General features: G+C 40.8%; 1 protein-coding gene across 1 annotated transcript; it reads left to right on the plus strand.

Annotated features, from left to right (window-relative positions):
* Window positions 1-1,178: 1,178 nt before the first annotated feature.
* slc47a1 (solute carrier family 47 member 1) lies at window positions 1,179-20,449 on the plus strand. The gene is made up of 17 exons (XM_085174310.1): window positions 1,179-1,965; window positions 2,315-2,416; window positions 9,352-9,420; window positions 9,541-9,689; window positions 10,051-10,093; window positions 10,341-10,385; window positions 12,330-12,427; window positions 12,990-13,087; window positions 13,177-13,290; window positions 14,337-14,404; window positions 14,505-14,613; window positions 14,708-14,783; window positions 14,868-14,937; window positions 15,067-15,199; window positions 17,578-17,672; window positions 18,914-19,018; window positions 19,109-20,449. The coding sequence occupies exons 1-17, from the start codon at window positions 1,753-1,755 to the stop codon at window positions 19,469-19,471; spliced, it is 1,950 nt and encodes a 649-aa protein (XP_085030436.1). The 5' UTR covers window positions 1,179-1,752; the 3' UTR covers window positions 19,472-20,449.
* The last annotated feature ends 1,645 nt before the right edge of the window (window positions 20,450-22,094 follow it).

Here is a 22,094-nt window from a genome sequence, read left to right on the forward strand (position 1 = left end):
ATCAGCATTTCTGAACCAACTGCTGGACCCACATCAACAAAAATGTGCTAATTTAATGAGCATTTGTGAGGAATGCAAATAATGTTACTACCCTTACTGATAGCTTGTGAAATATGCTTAGCTAAACTTTGCTTCGAAATTTTCCACTGTTTGCTGAGGCATCAATTCTGATGCTTCAGCAATTTAATTTGTTAAGTAACAGTGCTGTGCATGCAATGTTTGACTCCAGGTGGAGTAGACGTCTAAAAGTAGCTTTAAAGCAAGACCTGCAGCGGACACACTACGCCTAGTTATTACTTTACATCAGAATTAAATCAGAACTCAAATTTAAAGCAGGAAAAAGGCCAGCTTCCTCTCCCTTTTATTCTTGCGACTTAGCACATATGCTAAAGTGCAAGTTGTAATAATAACCATCGCCTTCATGCTTGGACCGTCTTCATTCATATATTTCACCACTGCCAACGCTGTACTTTTTAATCTATGACAGATTTCTGAGCTTGCCCTTTAAGAAAGCCTTATGTGATCAAAGGTTAGCTGCAATTGCAACACGAACAGAGGTGTAATAAGACGCTCTTTATGATGCTGTTGCACAATTGACTGGATAGCACACTATGGACAGGAAACTCTTTCCATCCATGTGCAGGCAAACACACACACACACACGCACACGCACGCACACACACACACACACACACACACACACACACACACACACACACACACACACACACACACACACTTTTCAGCTCTACTGTGTAAACTAATTCTTTAACTTCTGACTGAGCCCATGGCCAGGTTAAAATCAGTTTGATCAAGTGGACATGATATGTATTTGGTGTTCATTTCCACACTGTGCCTTTTTGGAGTTTCAGTGATTAAATCACCATCAGTCGTCAGGCAATTCATTAACATATAAATGTAAGTTTACAGGATTTACAGGTCCCCATGTGTTGTGAGAGGTGGTCTCTTCTCAATAGTCAGTTGACTATAAAGACTATAAAGTCAAGTTATCTGTAAATGCTTGTGAGTAAATGTTTGAGTTGTAGAGCGGTCAGGTTTTTGTGCTCATGTGACTTTGTTGATTTATGTGACACGAGGAAGGACAACTCCAAAAATCATTAGTCAAAGTCCATTCAGGCGGAGCTACAATCAATGGCTAATACTAGCACACACAAACACAAACAGCATGACTGCCCTGCACCAATTACTCAAAGCCTGCAGATCAGATGCCATCAAAATTCCTTGTATACACTGAAAAACAAGGCATTCCTCATCAGATTACCACTGAGCCCTGCAAGACCACTCAAACGCGCAAGTAAACCCACACGACAAAATATGCCATGTAACATATTCACAAAGCACGCACTCGTACACTGCACACAGAGCAAATACTGAAACACATTGCATTCCCTCCCCCAACTTCAAGACCCGTTTGTCAGCCTTGTTTTGATCCTTGTATCAGAAAGGTCTTCTGTTCTTTTCCAATCCCTTCTCCAGCCGTCACCTCCCATGTTTATTTTCTCTATTTCGTTTAATCTGTTGTTTCCACCGCCACACCCCAAACCACATAATTTAATCAATAACTTCTAAGAAGTGCATGTGTCGCACTTCTAAACCCAGATAGGCCAATTGCCCCTCTTACCCTTGCACTCTCTTTCCCCACTCCCTCCCTGCCACTCTCGCTCCCTCCCACCAGTGCTTTCTAACTTTTCTCCCTCCCCTCTCCCGTCTGTATTCTCTTTCTGTGTTTGAATGGAGAAGCTGGCTTCACCGGAACCAGCACACCCTTTGCCCGGTGCAGGGCCCGTTGCTGGGGTTTCTGTTGCTAAGACGTCAGGGGCTGTGGAAGACGAGGGTGCATCATGGGTGAGATCTAAACTCTTTGAGTGTAGTTGCATGAAACGCTTGCTGCCGCAGGCTTACAGAGAAGAACTCTACCAAGTGTTACAACTCACAGGCCCACTGGTAAGTAGCAGAAAGTGGTTCCTTTTTAGTTGGGGGATCCCATGATTATAATACGCACAGTCAGCGCACTCCTGCAGTGCAGAATTACTGTTTTTAGTACAGGTTTACATAATGCAGTGAAATTAGTCACTATTTCTCAAATATAAACTGAATATACTGCATGCCTAAAAAAGTGAAGAAAAAATGTTGTCTATACTGACTGAATATTAATGCAGTCAAGTCTGTGCCTTGTGATTTCACAACACTGCTTTGCCAAGTACTGATAAGTCCCCTGGGCACAGTTAATGGCAATAAATTGCTGTGCTTTCACCGTACCAGCAAATGATTAAAGTCCTGCTTGTTTCTACAGCTGCTGTCGCAGATTCTGCACTTCCTCCTGTCATTTGTTATCACCATATTCTGTGGTCACATTAGCAATGCAGCACTTGCTGGATATGCACTGGCCTCAGCGGTACGTACTGTACTCCTTTTCAAAACAGTTTATTTTAGCACCACTGCTTTGTCTGCTTCTTGTGGGTTGTTATGGTAGCGCAATAAGACCACTTTCTCTCTAAATTGTTTGTCTTTTTGCATACTGGAGGTGATGCTGGTTTGCCTGAATGTACTGGTATGTGTTTTGTTCATTGAGTGCAACAGAAGAGACAAATCCACGTAGTGAAACAAAGAGCAGCAAAATAGCTAATAACTCTTATTACTATAGTGGTTTCTATAGTTAATTATATGAGAAGTGAGAAAAGAAAAGGAAAATCAGAACCACTGATGCATGCAGTGAAGGGATCCAGTGGCTCTGTTACGCCGTGAGGTCCTGTTACAGGTATGAGTTGGGTCCAGTTGTCACCTCAGAGGGAAGGGACACTGCAAATTAATTAAAACAAAAAAACAAAAAAAACTGGCGGTTGCCAAGGCTACCCCTCAGCCTCCTAGTAGATGTGACAAGTGGTCTAAATGGTATAAATCTGAAAATCCTAGGAAAGGACCTATAACCTTGAGGTCGAGGTCACCAGGATTCAAAATCATCCAAGATTTTTCGTAGATACGTCTAAGATATGAATTTGAAACTCCTGCTTCACCTCATTCTCGAGTTATTGCATTTACAAACTTGGGTGTTGACGCTGCCTGCCCACCTGCCCAGCGAGTGGATAAAAATATCTCATCAGCCTTTTACAGCTGAGGAGTAAAAAATACTGAGTTACTGGGTTTAGCCTGTTAAGCAACATTTCTAGCCTGTTCCTATGTACACAAGGCATGAAGGGTTGATGAATGGTTCCTTAAGGCAAAACTTTAATTTATGATAGGCTTTAATTTTACTTATTCATAATGTTAATGAACAGCCTACTTACAGTTCTGACTGCACTTAGAGGGCAAACACTTCACTTTAAGCTTTTTGGGGTTCACTTTATTTATTTATTTATTTTTTGCCTGTCCCGTTTGGCTCTTTTGCCATCAGAATTATTGTCTAAAGGCGAAGAAAGATGCCCAACGGATTTACTTTACCAAATGGACCGTCCCAGCCTATTCAATTCACCTTTTATTGTTTATTTTATTTTATTTTCACTTGCTAAATACGGGACAGACTTGACTGGGGAAAAGAAAGGGGAGAAAGAAAGAGGGAAAGAAAAACATCGGAGAAGAGGGATGGGAATAAAGGCCAAAAAAAAAAAACCCCAACAAAATAAGCAGACAAAAAATACATATATCAATCACCTGGATCACCTGTTGAGAAAGAAAAAAGAGAAAACAAGCAGAAGAAAAAAAAAGAGAAACACAATAAACAACATCACGATCATCTATGGGAATATAACAGTAAATACTAAATATTAAACATTATTGTGCAGCACGTAAGATCGACAGTGCACAGTGTGCTTTGAGGTAGGAGCCAAAAAGGGTGTAGTTTGTGTGTGTGAGCACCCGTGTGTACACCTGTGAGCATGAGCGCGCTTGTATTTAAAAGGTTCCTTCATGTAATGATCTTCTAGAGGGTGTGGGAAGCCACAGCCCTGTTCTCCAGGGCATGAAGCAGGTATGGAGGAGATCAAAACTCCAGACATCAGAGGCCCTCAGAACACAAGAGACCAAGGAAGACCAACAGAGGGGCAGCCGTGCCACTGTCCCAGAAAGAGCTGAGGAGAGTCCCAGATGAGGGGTCACTCAGCAGCCGCGGAGCAGAAGCCAGGGGGGGTTGCAGTGACGTGCCCGTGAGCTCTGCCGGCAGCCAGCTGTGCCAGAGTGACTGAGCCCCAGGCCAAGAGGCTGAGGGTACCTTTGCCCCTGGAGGGGGAAACTGCACCCAGACGTAGGTAGTGTTACCCTTTTCCCTGGGGTGGAGAGAAGCAGACTTCCCCCACTCGGCAGCAGCAGGGAGGCCACACATTCCAGACCCCAATCGGACGGCCAGCTCCTCCTCCTAGCCCCCCGCTCCAACAGGCTGCAGAGAACGGGGGTGTGTGAAGACTCCAAACCTCTCTCCGCCCGCTCATATGTAATGTTGATGCATGAGTGTTCTAAGGTGCATTTAAAACCCAGAAGGGCATGGAGCTACCTGCCAGAGAGCAGCAGGTAAGCGCATAGCCCCTCCTGATAGCCCTCAGTGTCTACGCGTATTTAAAATTGAGTGCCTCCCCTGCACCCTGGTGACACACCTTTACCCCAAGGTCCTGCATGTGTGGGTGATTGTGGTGGAGCGGGAAGAGGGAGGCAGCTGGAGATGGGGAGGGAAGGAAGGGAGGGGCAAGTGACCCCTCCCTGGGGCCAGCTCCCCCGCTGACCCCAGTAGGCACCCCCATACTCTGCAACCCACCAGGAAAAGGCCAGTTCAGCAGCACCGCCTGGCCCCACAGAGCCCGGGACAGCCCACCCAACCCCACCACAGAGAAAACTGCACCCACCCCGTCATCCACTCATCTTCCAGACTACACAAGACAATAGACACCCAGGCTGAGAGCTTCCTCACCTCTCCTATATCTCCCCCTCCTGCACAGTGAGTTCCTGAAGAGAGGAGATCTCCTGCAAGATGTAACAGCCTCCCCCACCAGTTGAAGAGTCCCCCAGATGGCTCGATGCACTGGCGGCACCCTGCGCCAGGGCTGGGCCCCCATACACCCACTCGCCCACAACCCCGGCAACACACCAACCAGGACCCAAGCCCCCAAGGCCCAGCCAGGGCCCCAGCCCAGAGACGGGGGTTCACTTTAACATGTTAACCATTTTGTAATTTAGAGCACTAGCCTGGGCTAAAAGTTGATGTTGGGTTTTTTTGGCTCTCGTGTGCACAACCTTTCTGACTGTAATTGAAACCTTTTCAGTTTGAGATGGCGAGGGACTAGTTGGATATTGAGTTTCTGAATGTGGCTTGTTGCACATTTAAAACACAACTGAATGAAATATTTAGAAAATTCAAACTTCTACTAAACACTGGTTAATATCAACTAATGAATCATGTACATTCTCTTAGGAGGGGCTGTCGCCTGTACTCTAACTAAAAAACAACGTTGTTAAGGAAACAAGCACAATAGCATACCAAATCTAGTTATTATCAAATACAAAATCTCATGCGTTTATGAATTTTAAGAATGCACATAAAAGTTATACTGTAAAATATTAGATTGATCTTATTAAAAAATGTTTTTAAAGCCGACTAACTGCACTACAAAACAAAACCCCAGTAGGTCATGTCACTGTCCGAGGTGCTGAAGCAACAAGGAGATGGGCAAAGAGTAACCAGCCAAGAAAAATATCTACGTACTCACCTGTCCTTGCAGAAAAGGACTTTGCCTTATCCTTCATTGTAGCTCAGCTCTCGTGTAACAGAGGATGCCTTATCAAGTGGACAGGAGACAGGTGTTTCCTTTCTAGCTTTTCGTGCAGGAACAAGTTGTTATCTGGTCCCAAAGCAGAAGCAAAACTCAATCATCCACCTCAGTGATAGCGCTGTCCTTTCAGCTCAAATGCTGAAGCTTGTTGAACTTGCTTTCGATTAATTAATGAATACTGCCTTGCATTCTCAGGGATGTCAAACTCATTTTACATCATAGGCCAAATACACCACACTTTGATTTTAAGTAGGTCAAACCAGTGACACTGCACTTTCTTTCAGTGTAAAGACATTTAACTATACATTTAATCCCTGAGATATCCTAATGTAAGAAAAGAAGTGCAATTTCAACAGTATGTGTCAGTTTTCCTACATAACAGAGAAATGCTGGTGTAGTAAATGAAAGCACGAATTTTTGGATTGAAATTGAAAAAAATAAATGTGTAAAGTTACAGAGAAAGTTCAGGCAGCTTATTGCCCAGGCTGTCCTAAAATTATAAAACAGAAAGTTCATAGAAAATATTAAAACGTAGAACACTGTAAAACTACAGTATACTCTTAAAAAAACAGGATCTTTTCTGTCATTTATTTGCTTATCTTCTACTGAATTACTTTGGTGTAGTATGAATGGCAGTAGAGGAGGTCTTTCTCAGTAAGAAATGTTTAAATATTATGTAAAGATAGTTAAAAGTACAAAATCTATACCCTCTAGCTGTCCAGTGGGCCGGATTGGAGCCTGTAATTATGTTTGAGACTTGTGGTTTAGTGTTTAAAAGTGAATGAACTGTAGTTGCTCCATCATATCTTTGATATGGTGTTAGCCACTTTAACAACTCTGAAATGGCCCTACACATTTCTCAATATGCCAGGAATGTAGTCATTAATGCTAAGTGTTCTGCTAGCATTATTTTTTAACTTGGTAAAAGTTTACACTATCTGCATAGTAGTCCACCTCCTGCACGGCATGCCTGCTTGTGGCCTGCTATCCCTCTCCTTCACTCGATTATACTGTACCTTGCTGATTGCAACTTGATCCATCCTTGATCCTGCAACATTTCAGTTGGAGCTCCTGTTTATAAATGACTTCCAGGCTCCAGACTGGGTGTGCAACGCATCCACGTAGCCGCCTGACCGGTACAACAAGAGGCAAGTCCGGTTTAGCTTAGTGCTTGAAAGTTTCCATCTAAAAATGACAGAGCTTCTCCTTTACCTTTGCCTGTGAGTGCGGTCCAGTCTCAGGATTTGGTTTTGGTTGAGTTTCAGTTCAAAAGCAATATTTTAAAACTTAAATTTTATACAAACTCTATCCCCTCTGCTAACCTGCTAACTTCCCGCTACTGGCGTGAGGTTAGGTTAGGCTAGCTCCATAGCCTTACTGCAGTGGGGCTTGATTGGTTATAAAGCAGTTTAATCTTTTCTTTTCTTTTCTTTTTTGTTCGTTAACATTAAGCCTAAAAAGTAAACAAGCAAACAAAAACCACAACAACAAAAAAACTGGATGAATGATCTATTGCTGCTTGCTTACTAGGTTGCCTTAGAGCTGTTAAGAAACACCAAAAGGATCATTTCACTGACTATCAGACAGATCAGCTAAGCACTAGTACAGTGGCACTGTGTGAATTGTTTTTTTGTCCCTTGCCGCCAGCAAAATACAACTCAAAATGTCAAAGGAACAATTAGCAGGGGGACTGCAAAACTCAGTGAGAATTAATATATTGTGTTTTCTGTTAATGGGAGATTAAGTTTCCTTTCCTTTCCTTTCCAGTAAGGTAATAATAATTTGTGGAATTACTACAAAGAAAAATCAAACTATATTTTATTGTTTAAAAAAAAAATCAAGATTATTATTATTATTATTATTATTATTATTATTATTATTATTGTTTAACTGAAATGCAAGCAGGGGCTGTAGTTACTAGGATCTGCTCCTTTTAGGGGTTGTCTGAGCATATCATCTGCCACTATATTATCTGGTCACTAGCATCCTCTTCTGCACACCAACCCTCTGCATGGCCTCCTTCATTGCATCCATGAATCCTATCCGTGATATTTCTCTTTTCCTCATGCTTTGTCCAATAGAGTAAATTTCAATTTTTTAACTATGTATCTAAACTACTCAGTCTGTACTCTCCCTCTGATAGATTAATTTCTAATCTTGTCCTGGCCACTCCCTGTGAAAATCGTAGCATCTTCTTTGTCTTTTCTTTTCTGTTGGTATCCCTTTCATTTTTGATAACTAAGTACTGTGCTTGATCTTTTATGTTTGGATTGCTGAACAAATTCAAAGAAATCTCATTCTCCAGGGATTCCTTGATTAGCACGATTTTAGTACACCTCGTCTGATTCATTTAAAACAATTTGGAACTAAACAGAACTTTATCTATCAACGCTTTAACGACCTTTATTTTCGTCTGAAAATCACTCCACTGACACGAGGTTGCTCACTGTTGTTTCTGGCCTGTAACTTGAAATTAGGATCATTGAAGTGGAATGTATCAGAGATGAAAACAGCTCCTATTTTCTCTATGTATGGCAGAAAATCTACAAACATTTTTGCTTTTTCATTTGATCAGTCAGAAAGTTTTTAAGCTCTGAGCATATACTCCGAAAACAGTCCAGTGCTCTGTGTTTGCTGAATCACCCCACATCTTTGTGAGGAGCAAATCAAGTTGCACTAACCTCAGTGATGGATGTTTATAATAATAATAATGGATTGCATTTATATAGCGCTTTTCGGGGCCCTCAAAGCACTTTACAATTCCACTATTAATTCACTCTCACATTCACACACTGGTGGAGGCAAGCTACAGTTGTAGCCACAGCTGCCCTGGGGCAGACTGACAGAAGCGAGGCTGCCACATCGCGCCATCGGCCCCTCTGGCCATCATCAGTAGGTGGCAGGTGAAGTGTCTTGCCCAAGGACACAACGACCGAGACTGTCCGAGCCGGGACTTGTAACCTTCCAGTTACAAGACGAACTGCCAACTCGTTGAGCCACGATCGCCCCTATTGTTTTCAAATTGTGAGTCTGTCGCTCTCTCTTTCTGTGTTCGTATGTGTCACCATTTTAAAATAGTGGGAGCAGCTCTCGGGTGCTTTTCAGTACCTTTCCAGGTGTTTTCTGTCTGTGGACCAATTTGTCCACTCAGTAGCTTCACAACCATTTAAGACTACTGTATAATGTAAGTAAGCTCACAGTGAAGTCTGTGTTTGAAGACGGGTGTTGCCAGGATGGATGGTGTGACTCCATCTCAAGATCTGGTTTCATTTTATATTTTATGCTGCTTTGTGGCATAAAATATACAAAGGAATGGAGTACATGACACATTTCAGTTTGATGCAACATTAACCCAACTTTCATCTTGGTGTGCAAAATAACTGCCTCTCTTTGACTTGATACATATTTTGATTGTCACAGGTTGAAGTGTAATACATTTTAAATTTAAGAATAATTTGAAGGTGACAACAATCCATGATCTTAAATTTATTTATAATACAACTTCAAGTTTTGGACATAATGAATGTATGAACTGTTTACTAAAGTGTGACTTGTTTTTTTATTCTTCACCTCTCAGACCGTTAATTCGACCGCATTCGCAACAGGCCATGGCCTTGCCTTGGCTTGTGATACACTCATCTCTCAGGTGAGCAAACCATACTGTGCGTGTGTATTATTGTTGCAGCGGTTTTATCCACGGGAAGGTTTTAATTTCACTATGTTGGAGTCAAATCCAGTTCCCATTAGCATTGTTTGTGTTTTGCAGACTTTTGGCAGTAAAAACATGAAACGTGTTGGAGTGATTCTTCAAAGGAGTTCACTGATCCTGCTGGCGTTTTGCCTGCCATGTTGGGCTATTATCATGAACTCTTACAGCCTACTGATCCTCATGCACCAAGAGGAAGAGGTGGCCAGGTAAAATCATGGTTTATAAAGCTTATATAGCATCTTTGAATATATAACTGGAAAAAAAGGAATACAAATCTATATTTTTAGTTCTGTTGTTGGCATTTTTTATCAGCGGTACTAATACTATTCTGTGCTTAGAAAACTTCAGCTTTATATGTGTTTTCAGAGTTTCTGAGTAAATTTGTATGAGATTAAATTAAATTTGATTTCAAGGGACTACGATTGAAAACTGTGATTTAATGTGAAGACAGTGCTGATGCACTTTCCCACAATGAATGAATTTACAGATGCACTTTTTGCAAACTTGAATGATTATCTTTATGTTTGATTTACTAAATGAATATCATTTTGTTTGCTTCCCCTTCAGAATTGCCCAGATATATATGATGGCATTTCTACCAGCTATTCCAGTGAGTTTAATGAACTGAGACTTAATCCACTTACCTCCTAACTTTGACTGAGATTATTAGTTATTGTGTACTTATCAGCTGCAGTGTTTCAACATCTGCATTTAGTAACACACATGCAGCAGTTTAGTAAGCGCACTAGTATTGAGTTGTTTAACCCTCATGTTTGAGAATTATTACTGCCAATTTAATTTAGTAAAAAACAAACAAACAAACAACTAAATTCATGTTGTCTTTCTTTCTGCTACAGGCTATGTTTCTGCACCAGCTGCAGGTTGCCTACCTGCAAAACCAGGTAGGTTCATGAGATGAAACAAGTATGCTTCTGGTGTGTAGGAATCAGACACCTTCCAGGGGAAACTAAAACAGAAAGGTCATGTTGTTATGTTGTTAAGTGTGGTATCTAAGAAGGAGATATCCTTCTTCTCCTCTTACTAAGAAGTACAGCAAGCACTTGAAGAGGTATACCAGGAGAATAAACCAGAGGTTGCAGACCACACCAACCTCTCTGAACAGGGGCCAATAACCATCATAGTGCAGACATCCAAGAATGAATCTCCAGTCTGAATAACTGGCAGCACAAATAAATCAGCTGCGAATGAACGAGAGACACCCGTAATGGCTAACTGAAGGCCAGACAGTCCTGATTCCCAAGGATTCCCAAAAGGGACCAATCCCATCCAACTACCGGCCAATAACCTGCCTCAGTACCAAATGGAAGCTCCTGTCAGCCATCATAGCCACGAAGATGAACAGGCATCTTCGTGTTAGAAAAAAAAGGTAGGATTATTATTATTGCACATTTACCAAGATATTGCGCAGGAAATTGTCAACAGCAAAAACAGAATGACTGTATGGGAGAGGTCTGCTCGCACGTGCATACCCACGTCTGCACACACCCACCCTCCCATGCACACGTACACACACTCAAGGTTACCATAAGTAAACAAAGGGGAAGACTGCAGGAGTGTGTCAGCGTGGTGTCAGTGTTCTGGTGCATTGAGACTTCTGTCAGCCCACGGGAAGAAGCTGATCTTTAGTCTGTTGGTTTTGCATCTGATGGATCTGAACCTTTCTCCAGAGGGCATGATGTTAAATAGGTGGTGGTTAGGATGGAAGTGGTCTTTTAAAATTGCCCAGGCCCTGGAGCGACATCTAGAACTGGCAATGCACTCCAGGGAGGGGAGTGGACAACTGATCACCTTCTCTGCAATTCTGGTGACATTTTGGAGTCTCTTCTTATCAGCTGTTGTTCAACCAGTGTACCACATGGAGATGGCGTGCACCAGCACACTCTCAATCGTGGCTCAGTAGAAGGACACTAGTAGGTCAGTCTGCAGCCGGTTTAATCTCAGAACCCTCAAGAAATGGAGGTGCTGCTGGGCTTTCCACCATGATGTACAGCAACAAGATTGGAGTGTCATTCGGACTGGAGAAGTGTAGTCGGATGGAAACAAAGAGAGGGAAGGTAGTTAGAACTGAGGGGATGGAACTACCAGAAGGGAACACCACATCTTCCTGAGAAGAACTTGAGACAATGTGGATCATGAAAGTTTCCGTGGTCCCAGTGATTGCCGGAGCACTCGGTGCAGGGACTCAAGCTAGGCAAGTGGCTCCAGCAGTTCCCAGTAACAACATCTGAGATTCGTGTGTAGAAGAGTGCAGTCCTAGGAACAGCAAATATACTGTGCAGGAACTTCCAGCTACCAGGCCTCTGCTAGAGGACCCGAGCTTGAAAAATAAAGACCGCCAACAGGAGCAAGAGGGGAATAATATATAAATATTCAGATATTTATATATATATTTGTATATATATGCATATATAGACACTGTGCCATGCTGTGCCATTCCAGCTGTTTACCCACACTATCAGCTAATGTTAGCACAATATTATATATAACATCCTAAAGCACCCTTTTAAGGTTCAGACTTGTGATTTTCTGTGACAGAAATGTAATCATACACATACTATGCAATTTTTTTGAAATCCTTTATTGTCCCCCTTTTGTCTAGTTCAACTGTCAGGTCTATTTTGTAGCACCAAATACATCATAAGCAGCTAATGTGCAGTTTCAGTGAGATAATGTCTTATTCTAGTTTCCACCAGTGTGCTACACTTACCTGAATTTGTCTTTGGGAAAATAGTAAAGTAATTCAAGTAAATAAATACTCTTGCCGAAGGAATGGTGGCTCTGCATACTGGATTGCTAATCATGTCTTTAAAAAAAAAATCTTTCAGGGGATCATATTGCCACAGATGTACACAGCGGGAATAGCGAATGTTTTTAACGTGGGCTTCAACTACGTCTTGATCTTCACCCTCAATTTGGGCGTCATGTAAGTGTGTCACACTGCCTCATTTTGCCTTTTCATTTTTTATGGACTTTTTGATGGTGGAATAACAGATACAATCTATTAATAAAACAGAAAAAAGCCCTCTGTCACTGCCATGTTCACTACACTGTTGTCCAAAGAGGGGACTGAGAGGAGAAGAAATTTTGTTTTCTGTTAAATGTGAGTCAGCAGTGCACTGATGTTTATTATTTTTGAAATTTATTTAAGTGAGGGGGGCAGCGTAGGGCAAAGGAAGAAGAAAGTTCTCTGACAGGAGTTATTCCAGCTGGAAAAACATTTGATTCATCAGGCAGATGACTCAACCCAGGCCTCTGTCTGGGCCCTGTTTCTCCTATCCCTCACATTTACCAAGCACTCACTCCTACTAATTGTGAAAAGTCTTTCCTCAGCTCATGAGAAACCTAGCGTGCCAAACCACAGTCTTTCTGTTAGTTTTTTGGTCCATGCCTCCTCAGCGTAGTCCTGTGTTTGTTAATGTTGCTTGTTAGTGGTCATTCCTCTGGCAACCACAGGTATAAATACGTTTTATCATCTGTGTTTTCAGTGGATCAGCAATCGCTAACAGCCTCGCTCAGATCACCCTCTGCCTGCTGCTGTATGGCTACATCAGAATAAGGAAGCTCCATCAGAAGACATGGGGAGGTGAGTGCTACACATGAATAACACAAAGTGAATGATACAGCTTTTCAGACATTAGTTTTACTGAATGGAGTTTTCTGTAAACCTTACAGGTTGGTCCACTGAATGTCTGCAGGAATGGGGCTCTTACATGAAGCTGGCTATTCCAAGTTTACTTATGGTCTACTTTGAATGGTGGCTCTGGGAGATTGGCAGTTTTCTCGCTGGTCAGTGTTATTTGCCAGACAAACAAACATGCACGTAAACGGCCGATTACACACACTCATTTTACACTTATTTTCTCAAGAAGAAAACAAAAAGCAAGCTATTTTTTTCCTTTTAACCTAGCAGTTATTACTATGACAGAACATCTCTGCCATGCACAAGTCACAAAAATACAGTGATCATGTCTCAAAAACCCAGATTCAGACTTCCAGGGTTTCATATGGAACAAATCTAAAGAAAGAGTGCATAATCTTGCTGGTTTAGGCTAACTTGTTTTAACTGGTTTCTAGGAAAAAGATTTATCTATCATTAGCAGCATATCATTAACTGTGTGATAACTTGACCTTGATATTACTGTTGGTGGTTCTGGTTGTCTTTGTTCTTCTATTAATCCAATATTACACTATGCAGCATAGATTAGTATTAGGGTGACTGAACAGAGATGAGCATGCTCATGCTGGAGGTGAGCAGAGTTGGGGAGGAGTGCATATGCAATACTGATAGATCTACATGTAAAGGAAGCAAAGGGTTAAATATGATAAAATAGTAAATTCTGATGAAGGGGTTATGTTTCAGTGATTTAATAATAAAGATTAAATCTTAAACCTTTCTCAAAAATGCACTAAAATGTTTACCGGGGTTGTCTTATCTTTCTGTAAACAAAAATCTATACTCTAATCAGTGGCCTGATAATATTTGGAATCATATTCTACAAATTATACATTATATTGCTATTACAATGTGCTTATTTCCAGTTAGAATCTGTTCAGTATCAGTGATATTGTAAATGATTACAGTCGAAATGCTGTTAAAATATATTTACTACTTTGCAATTCTATCATCTTCTTTGAGGTTATCTCCCCAGATAATGTCCTGGTTTTCACTTTTTTTTTTTTTTTTTGCAAAAAAATCATCATGGAAAATGGAAAAGTTTAATTCACAAGATCTTACCTCACTGTAAAATCTTTGTCTCAAAAGTTTGTGTAAAAATGTTGCATTCGTGCACAGCAGCAAAACCTTTCATGAATCTCTCTCTAAATCATCTCAGGTTTACTTGGTGAAGTGGATCTTGCTGCTCAGCATGTGCTGAATGAAATAGGAACCATTGTATACATGGTACGGATCAGCCATTTACTTAGTTGAACACAGTCATCCTATTATTTAACAGCACTTCTGCAATTTGGGAAAAATGCTGACTCTGGTCTGGACCTTGTAGATTCCTTTAGGTATCCGTGCAGCTGCTTGTGTGCGTGTTGGGAATGCTCTGGGGGCCGGGGACACCACCAGAGCTTTGCTCACCTGCAAAGTGACCCTATTTCTGTCGGGTATTAGGATATTTAAACATTTCTTTGAAAATTCAAACATATGTAATACATGATAAAATAAGGACACATAGACTTATATGCATTTTCTCTATAGGAGCGCTTGCTGTTTGCCAGGGTATTGGTTTTGCAAGCTGTAAGTCAGTTGTTGCCTTCATATTTACCTCTGATGTGTGAGTATTACAGCAACACACACATTCAAGCCTGTAAAATATTATCATAACACTGTTTTAATGCTCTTTTTCTGCTCTCTGCAGCGAAATTGTGGCGACCGTGTCTAAAAGCCTCACAGTGCACATTTTTGTACAGTTCTTTGATTCACTTCTGGTATGCCTTTACACAACAAAAAACGATGTTCTCATCTCACTTTACAAAGACTAATTCAGAGAGCTGGTTGTCTGCTTGATCAAATCAAACCCTCAACTTTGTTTCCTTTTATTCTGTGTTCCATTTCAGTGTGTCTGCTCAGGAATTCTTGTAGGATCTGGGATGCAGAAAATTGCTGCCATCTCCAACCTGATGGGTTACTACCTCATTGGCCTGCCAGTAGGAATAGCTTTGATGTTTTATGCCAACCTGAGGATATTAGGTAATACTTTGATTCCATTGTAGGCATCTTTCTACAGACAAGCTATAAGTTAAATGCTGTAGTGGTGCACAGGTTTGCACTTTTGCCTCACAGCAAGAAGGTTTGGTATTCATAGCTCTTTTTTTTTTTTTCTTCTTTTTTTTTTTTACAAGTTTGCATGTTCCCTCTTTGCCTGGGAGAGTTTTTGGCTGCCACAGCCTAAAATCTTTCATGTTAGGTCAAGGGTGTAGGTGTGGATGTGACTGTTAGCCCTGTGTTAGCCAGGGTGTACTCAAGCCCCTTTAACAAAGTCACCTGGGATAAGGTGCAGACTCCTGGTGACTGTAGTTGGATAAATGATTAAGAAAATAGATGGGTGGACTGATAAGCCAAAATCAAAGGACTCAACGGCATAACATGAAAAAAAGTTTTGAAATAGGCTTCAAACCCCCGAGATGCAGTCTTTACTTCAGGCAAGAGACAGTCGGGTGCACGCAGGAAGTTGATCAGAACAGGCAAACCAAGTCTGACAGGGAAGAGCAAGGACAAAAACCAGGATACCAGGTAGGTTCAGACTCACAGATAGACCTTCATGGAGAAGAAAAGGCAGGAATTCTCAATGCAAAGATAATTTGGCACAGAGACAAGGAACACAAAATACACAGTGGAGAATGCACAATTTGACAGAGGTCATATGACATTAGGGTGAGACAAGTAATAAAACAGCTGATAACAATGTCTGATACCAAGATTTATCACCAGTGGCACTTAAGCCAGCACATAAGAGCCTGTAGGCAGCAACACTGGGTTTCTAAATGTAACTCCATGTAACTGGATTTCAATTATGTACGATTAGTTTTGCGGTCTGATCATTTTTAATACAAAGATATCCCCTTACCCACAATGCACTTTAGCTGCTGTTGATTTAGGATTTAGATGTATAACCCAGCCTTTAGTATCAGTCTGAGATAAAGAGCCAGCTATAGGTCACACTCTTCACCTGAGGTAATTCAACAGCTGTTTTGTAACATTTTCCACAAGAGCCGAAAAACCTTGATGTGTAAAACTGGATGGATATAAATATGATTACCTTTAAAAAAATATTATTAATTATATATGTTTCTTTTTTTAATCCAAGCTGATTAAATTAAATTCTCATTCACTTAAAAACAGTTGCACACAACACACAATTAAATATTATACAGTATTGTGCAAATTTCTCATTTCTTAATTTTTGCTTTCAAGGAGTGAGAGACTTGTAATTTTTAAAGTGTTCTTAAACAAATCTGATCAAAATTAATGGAATTATGAACGCAAAAAAATGCCATCAGATTATGATTCACAGTGCAGTGCCATCTTGCCAGCAGCTTAATTTTTCAACACGACAATGATCCCAAACACTCACAATGCAGTAAAAGGATATCTGGACAGAAAAGTACACAGTGAAGCACTATCAGCTCGCAATATTATTAAAGCAGAGCGGGACTCATGACTTTTGGACAGTATTGTAAATAAATCAGATTATCCTAATGTACATCAGGGATGTGAACTTTTCATCAAATGTGTCTGTTTGTGTACACTAACACTTTTTCACTTTTTTGTGCAGTCTGTAGGATTTTTAACATTTTTGAAGGAGACTTTTTTTGACCCCAAAAAGTTGATTCTGTTCATGTGGACATAGTGTTTTCAGTGGGAGAAACTTTTTGTCACTCAACCAAGTGACTTCTTCAGTCTCAGCTGACTGCAGGTTTCCCCAACCTTATAAACAGTACCTTTGCATACTGACTGAAACTAGCACCACTGAGTGAACAATGAGCTTTGAGGTCAGTTCCTGGATCCTTAATATGCAAATTGTCATGACCATTAATCAAAGACACTCTTGACAATCCTGCAATGATGAGGATGTACACATCCTGAACAGGGAGGAACGCTGGTTTGAGTGCAGAGTCAAGGAGGCCATTTACGTGAAAAGGGAAAGACCATCTCTGAATCGAGGAAGGGGCCTAAGGGTACATCTTTACCATCTTACAATGCTGTGATTGCAGCCATTCCCCAACTCTCTGTGAATGGTACTCATGGACATTGATGAATGGTCTTTGATCAATTGGCTTTCATAGTGGTTGTCACAAAAATAAAATAAAACAATACAAGTACCATGGGATTGCAAAGACAGTTGGAAATTCTGTACACAGGCACAGCATCCGAACATGGAAGCACAGTCTAGGTGTGCTGTCTCTACTTTATATGAGCATATGGACTCATAGTCTACAGCTGTGAATAAGCAGAGTCGACTGTCAGCTTGGCTGTGTCTTTAAAGACCATTAGTATAAACAGTTTGATAGCTTGATAGCTAGACTATTTCTTGATGTGTTTGTTTGAATTTGTGTTCCTCCTTTCAGGTTTGTGGGTGGGCCTACTTGTATGCCTTTCCCTCGAGACAGTGTTATTTCTGGTTCTGATCTTTAAAATTAACTGGAAAAAAGTCACTCAGAAGGTAAGACGCTCATATCTTTCTCTAAAAGCATAGATATTATTTCAATCTTCCAAAAAAAAGTTTGAATGTAACAGGTGACATTTCTGAGTTAAATCTTTGGAGGTCTGTCAGTAAGTTTTTTTTTTTTTTATCTGTATATCGTTGCAAAAGTTATTTTAGTTTTAGTCTTAGAACTTTTGCTTTTCTTTGTTTAGCTTTAATTTTTTCTTACTTTCAAAAAATAGACAAGACATAAAAGACAATATGTACTCTCACACATCCCACATACTAATACATTTAATTATTTTTGTATAACCGTGTCACGGTGGACTGAACGGATTCAAGCGCAGACAGGGAGAAATGTGCAAAAGGTTTATTTACAACAAACTATTGTAAATAAACAACTATATACGAGTACTGAGGGGAGGAAAGGGGAAGGGCAGCCACAGGGAATGGTGAGGGAAATTCCACACACGCTCCTCTTCTGCCACGCCACTCAACACACTCCTCTTCACTTCTCTCCATGCTTGTAATTTACACTCACACTCAGGTAGTCCAGGGACGCGAAATAAGGATGGAACCAGGGAATCTAGGTACGGAGACAGATGGTACGGACAGATGAGAGAATCAAAACCAGGAAAGACACACAGGAAACACTGGAGATCATTTTACAGCTGGGCAACGCTAACGATAGTCGTTTAACGTTTCAGCGACAAGAAACACCGAGCCACCATCTTAAACGGTGGCTGGGAGAGGCAGGAATAATGAGACACAGGTGAGCAGTCGCTTGCAGGTGTTTTGGCTCACCACACATTGAGCTCTGCCCAGGCGAGCGAGACAGAAGAGAGAGAGAGAGCTAGGGAGAAAACAACAAACAACAACAAATACCTGTAGCCTGTTTGAGCCGGCTAGGGAGACAAACTTGCCATATCCGGCTGCTTTAGCGAACAGAGTAAAGATCTTAATGCCTGGTTGTGCCAAACACATTTGTTTGTCAAGAGTAGCTCTATAAACTCTATATAATCTCCTTGTTTTTGTCAGTTTCTTTTTATTTAAATTTTTTGTTTTTTTATTATTATTATTATTCATACTATTGTATAACGATGCAAGACCTGACAGGTGAGTAGTAATGTGTTTGAAAACAGCAGGAAGAAAGCAGAGGACTATATCTGTTTTTAGATTGTGGTTTACTTTTGTGGATTTATACCCAAGAGTTACCAGATTTTTATTTGCTTCTTGAACCTCGCTCTGACATGTTTTAGGCTCAACTGCGAGCTGGGAAGAAGTTATTGGTAGGACCTGGACACCTTCCTGGTACAGGGCTCAATGAAGCGATGCTGCTGGATGGTCCTGTCTGCCCAGATTCAGTAAGCCTTTCAACACAGCGTGTTTTGTATCTTGTCATATCATAATGGAGCCACTCACACATCAATTAACTACATCTTTGCACTGTGAAGGCCCAGTCGGATGGTGGAGAAGCTCCAAAAACAGATGGCTACAGTCCTGTCAACACCCTGGATCAGGAGATGAAGGCTCAAGAGCCAGGCATCATCAATACTAATGCAGCACCATCTGAGAGGGACACTGAACATAACGAAACCACCAAACCCAAAGTGGTGCTTTCTACCACACAGCTGATTTTCCGTCGCGGAACCGCCTTACTGGTTTCGCTTCTTATTTTGATTATAGGTGTTGCTTGTCATATTGCTTTCCCTGTACCAGAGCAGAGTGCACAGAGCAAGGCCAACTTTACTCTGAACTGGGCCAATGACTCCACTCCCACGCCACTGGCTCCTCTGAACTTTACACCACACTTCTGAGATATTTTTAACTTCCAAATATTGACTTGTCATGGCTGCATATAGTAAGTGTTAAATTCCTTCCTAGTTGCACATCTTCTCATAAACCAGGGGTCTTATTTTCTAAAACTGGTGCTACCTTGTGTAGAGAGAAAAAAACCCCATCTCAGTGCTGAGCAAATCCACAGAAAGCTGGAAGCAATATCAAATGAGAGGGAATCTGGCAGGATTAACAAAGGTCTTGTTACAAAGATCGTGTTTTAACCAGCTCAGAGCTGAGATTTCTTAACTGGAGCAACAAGGTAGGTTACAAATCATGTGGGCATCAAGCAACAGATGTTTTCCCACAGATAGCTTTTTGTTTTTCAACCTGTTCTTGACTTGATTTACATGTTGCACTGTGAGATGTATATCGCAGCTTACTGACCTCAAATCATTCTCTCATTTTTTTAAACTTGGAGATTGACTGTAAATATGTGATGCTAAATTTGACATGTCTGTAAGTGAAATATCATCGTCACATAGTCTTTTACTGTTGCTCTGGCTCTGTTTATTTTCAGGACAGAAGTGAATAATAAATAATAAGCTATGTGTCACTGGAATACATCACAGCCTCTAGTCTGAACTCTTTTTTTTCTTTACAAACAAAACACGAAGACTCATATACTAATATGCAAAAGAACCATAGTTCCTTCTCTTATAGATGCTCTACTAATAACTGCAAAGTGACTATCATCACATGAAAAACAGTGTGGAAATAAATCCTTTAAATAATACGCTATATTGCCAAAAGTATTTACTGACCCATTCAAATGATTAAATTCTTGTGTTACAATCACTTTCATGGCCACAGGTGTATAACATCAAGCACCTAGGCATGCAGACTGCTTCTACAAACATTTGTGAAAGAATGGGTCACTCTCAGGAGTTCAATGAATTCCAGCGTGGTACCATTATAGGATGCCACTTGTGCAACATGTCCAGTTGTAAAAATATTCAGTCACCAACAGCTGACTGTTGGTTATAACATCACCAACAGTCAGCTGTTGGTGATATTATAACAAAGGGTAAATGATTGGGAACAGCAACTCAGTCATGTAAAATCACAGACCCGGGCCAGTGGATACTGAGGCGCAGAGGTCTTTCTGCAGAGTCAATCCAAACTTCCTGTGGCCTTTAGGGTAGTTCAAAAACAGTGTGCAGAAAGCTTAATGGAATGGGTTTCCATGGCCGAGCAGCTGCATCCAAGCCCTACATCACCAAGTGTAATGCAAAACGTCAGATGCACTTATATAAAGCGCACTACTACTGGACGGGAGTGATGAAATACACTTTTCTTTCTGGCATTTCAATGAGTCTGGGTTTGGCGGTTTGCCAGGAGGACAGTACTTTTTTGACTGCATTGTGCCAAGTGTGAATTTTGGTGGGTTGTTTTTAAAGAGTTGGAAAACTCTTCCAGAGAGAGGAATTCTGAATGCTTAATCACACCAAGACATATTGCACAATTTAAATGCTCCCAACTTTGTTGGAACAGTTTGGAGATGGCTTGTTCCAACACGACTGCGCACCAGTGCACAGAGCACGATCCATAAAGATGTGGAGGAGCAAATTTGGTGTGGAGGAACTTGACTGAGCTGCACAGAGTCCCGATGTAAACTCAACAGAACATGTTGGGGATGAATTGGAGCGCAGACTTTGAGCCAACATCAGCGTCTGATCTCACAAATGTGCCTATGGAAGAATGGTCAGTAAACGCTCCTAAACGTTGTGGAAAACCTTTCCAGAACAATTGTTATATCTGCAAAGGTTGGGCCGACATCATATTAATCCCCATGGATTAAGAATGGATTAAGATGTCACTCAAATTCATATGCGTATGAAGGCAGTTTAACGAATACTTCGGGCAACATAGTGTATGTTACTATAGTATAACTATACTATGTTACTAAGTATCCATGCAGGTAAGACTGAAACAAAGCTCACACCCCAATCAATAACCGCTAATGTCTATTACATATTAAAAAGAAGCTACAATTGTTTCTGGGATTAACATACCCATTCAACCTCTTAGCACACAGATACTGCCTTCATCCACAAGCAGCACCAATGAAGTATTCAAAAGAGTGGCAGTATCGAATAAAGCTTATCTGATATGCACTCTACACAAAATAAGACTAGAAAATTGTGTAATCATGTGGACAAATCGCACAGGTAATCAGGTTAACTAGTGACAGGACTGGGTATGAAAGAGAATCCCAGAGAAAAAGACTAGAAATAACAGAGCGGAAAAAAAGTCATTGTCACTGATTATGGTTTGTTTGCAAATAAAAGAAAATGAGAAAAAAAAATAGAATAGTATCAATATCCAGGAGGGCATCGGGGTGAATGAATGCTCATAACTGCAGTACTGTGCAAAAGTCCTGCGACACTCATTTCATTAAATTTTGTTAGGAATATTGGAAACAGGTGCAGAGATTTACTGACATATCCAAACACACATTGAAAGACAGTATATAAAAAAACCAGAGTTTGTACAAGTCAATTTGGTAATATTTGGTATGACTACCTGTATTCTTCAAGATAGCCTGAACTCTCTTAGCAAAACTTTCTTGTAATTTCTTTAAGTAGTATTCAGGAATACTTC

Source organism: Neolamprologus multifasciatus, chromosome 10 (genome assembly GCF_963576455.1).
Source record: "Neolamprologus multifasciatus chromosome 10, fNeoMul1.2, whole genome shotgun sequence".
NCBI lineage: Eukaryota > Metazoa > Chordata > Actinopteri > Cichliformes > Cichlidae > Neolamprologus > Neolamprologus multifasciatus.

What these genes read in the sequence shown, in the direction of transcription:
- slc47a1 (XM_085174310.1), top strand. Translation starts at nt 1,753, where the DNA reads ATGGAGAAGCTGGCTTCACCGGAACCAGCACACCCTTTGCCCGGTGCA. An exon ending in GTGATACACTCATCTCTCAG is followed by an intron (nt 9,421 to 9,540) that starts GTGAGCAAACCA and finishes TGTGTTTTGCAG; the next exon opens with ACTTTTGGCAGTAAAAACAT. An exon ending in GATTGGCAGTTTTCTCGCTG is followed by an intron (nt 13,291 to 14,336) that starts GTCAGTGTTATT and finishes AAATCATCTCAG; the next exon opens with GTTTACTTGGTGAAGTGGAT.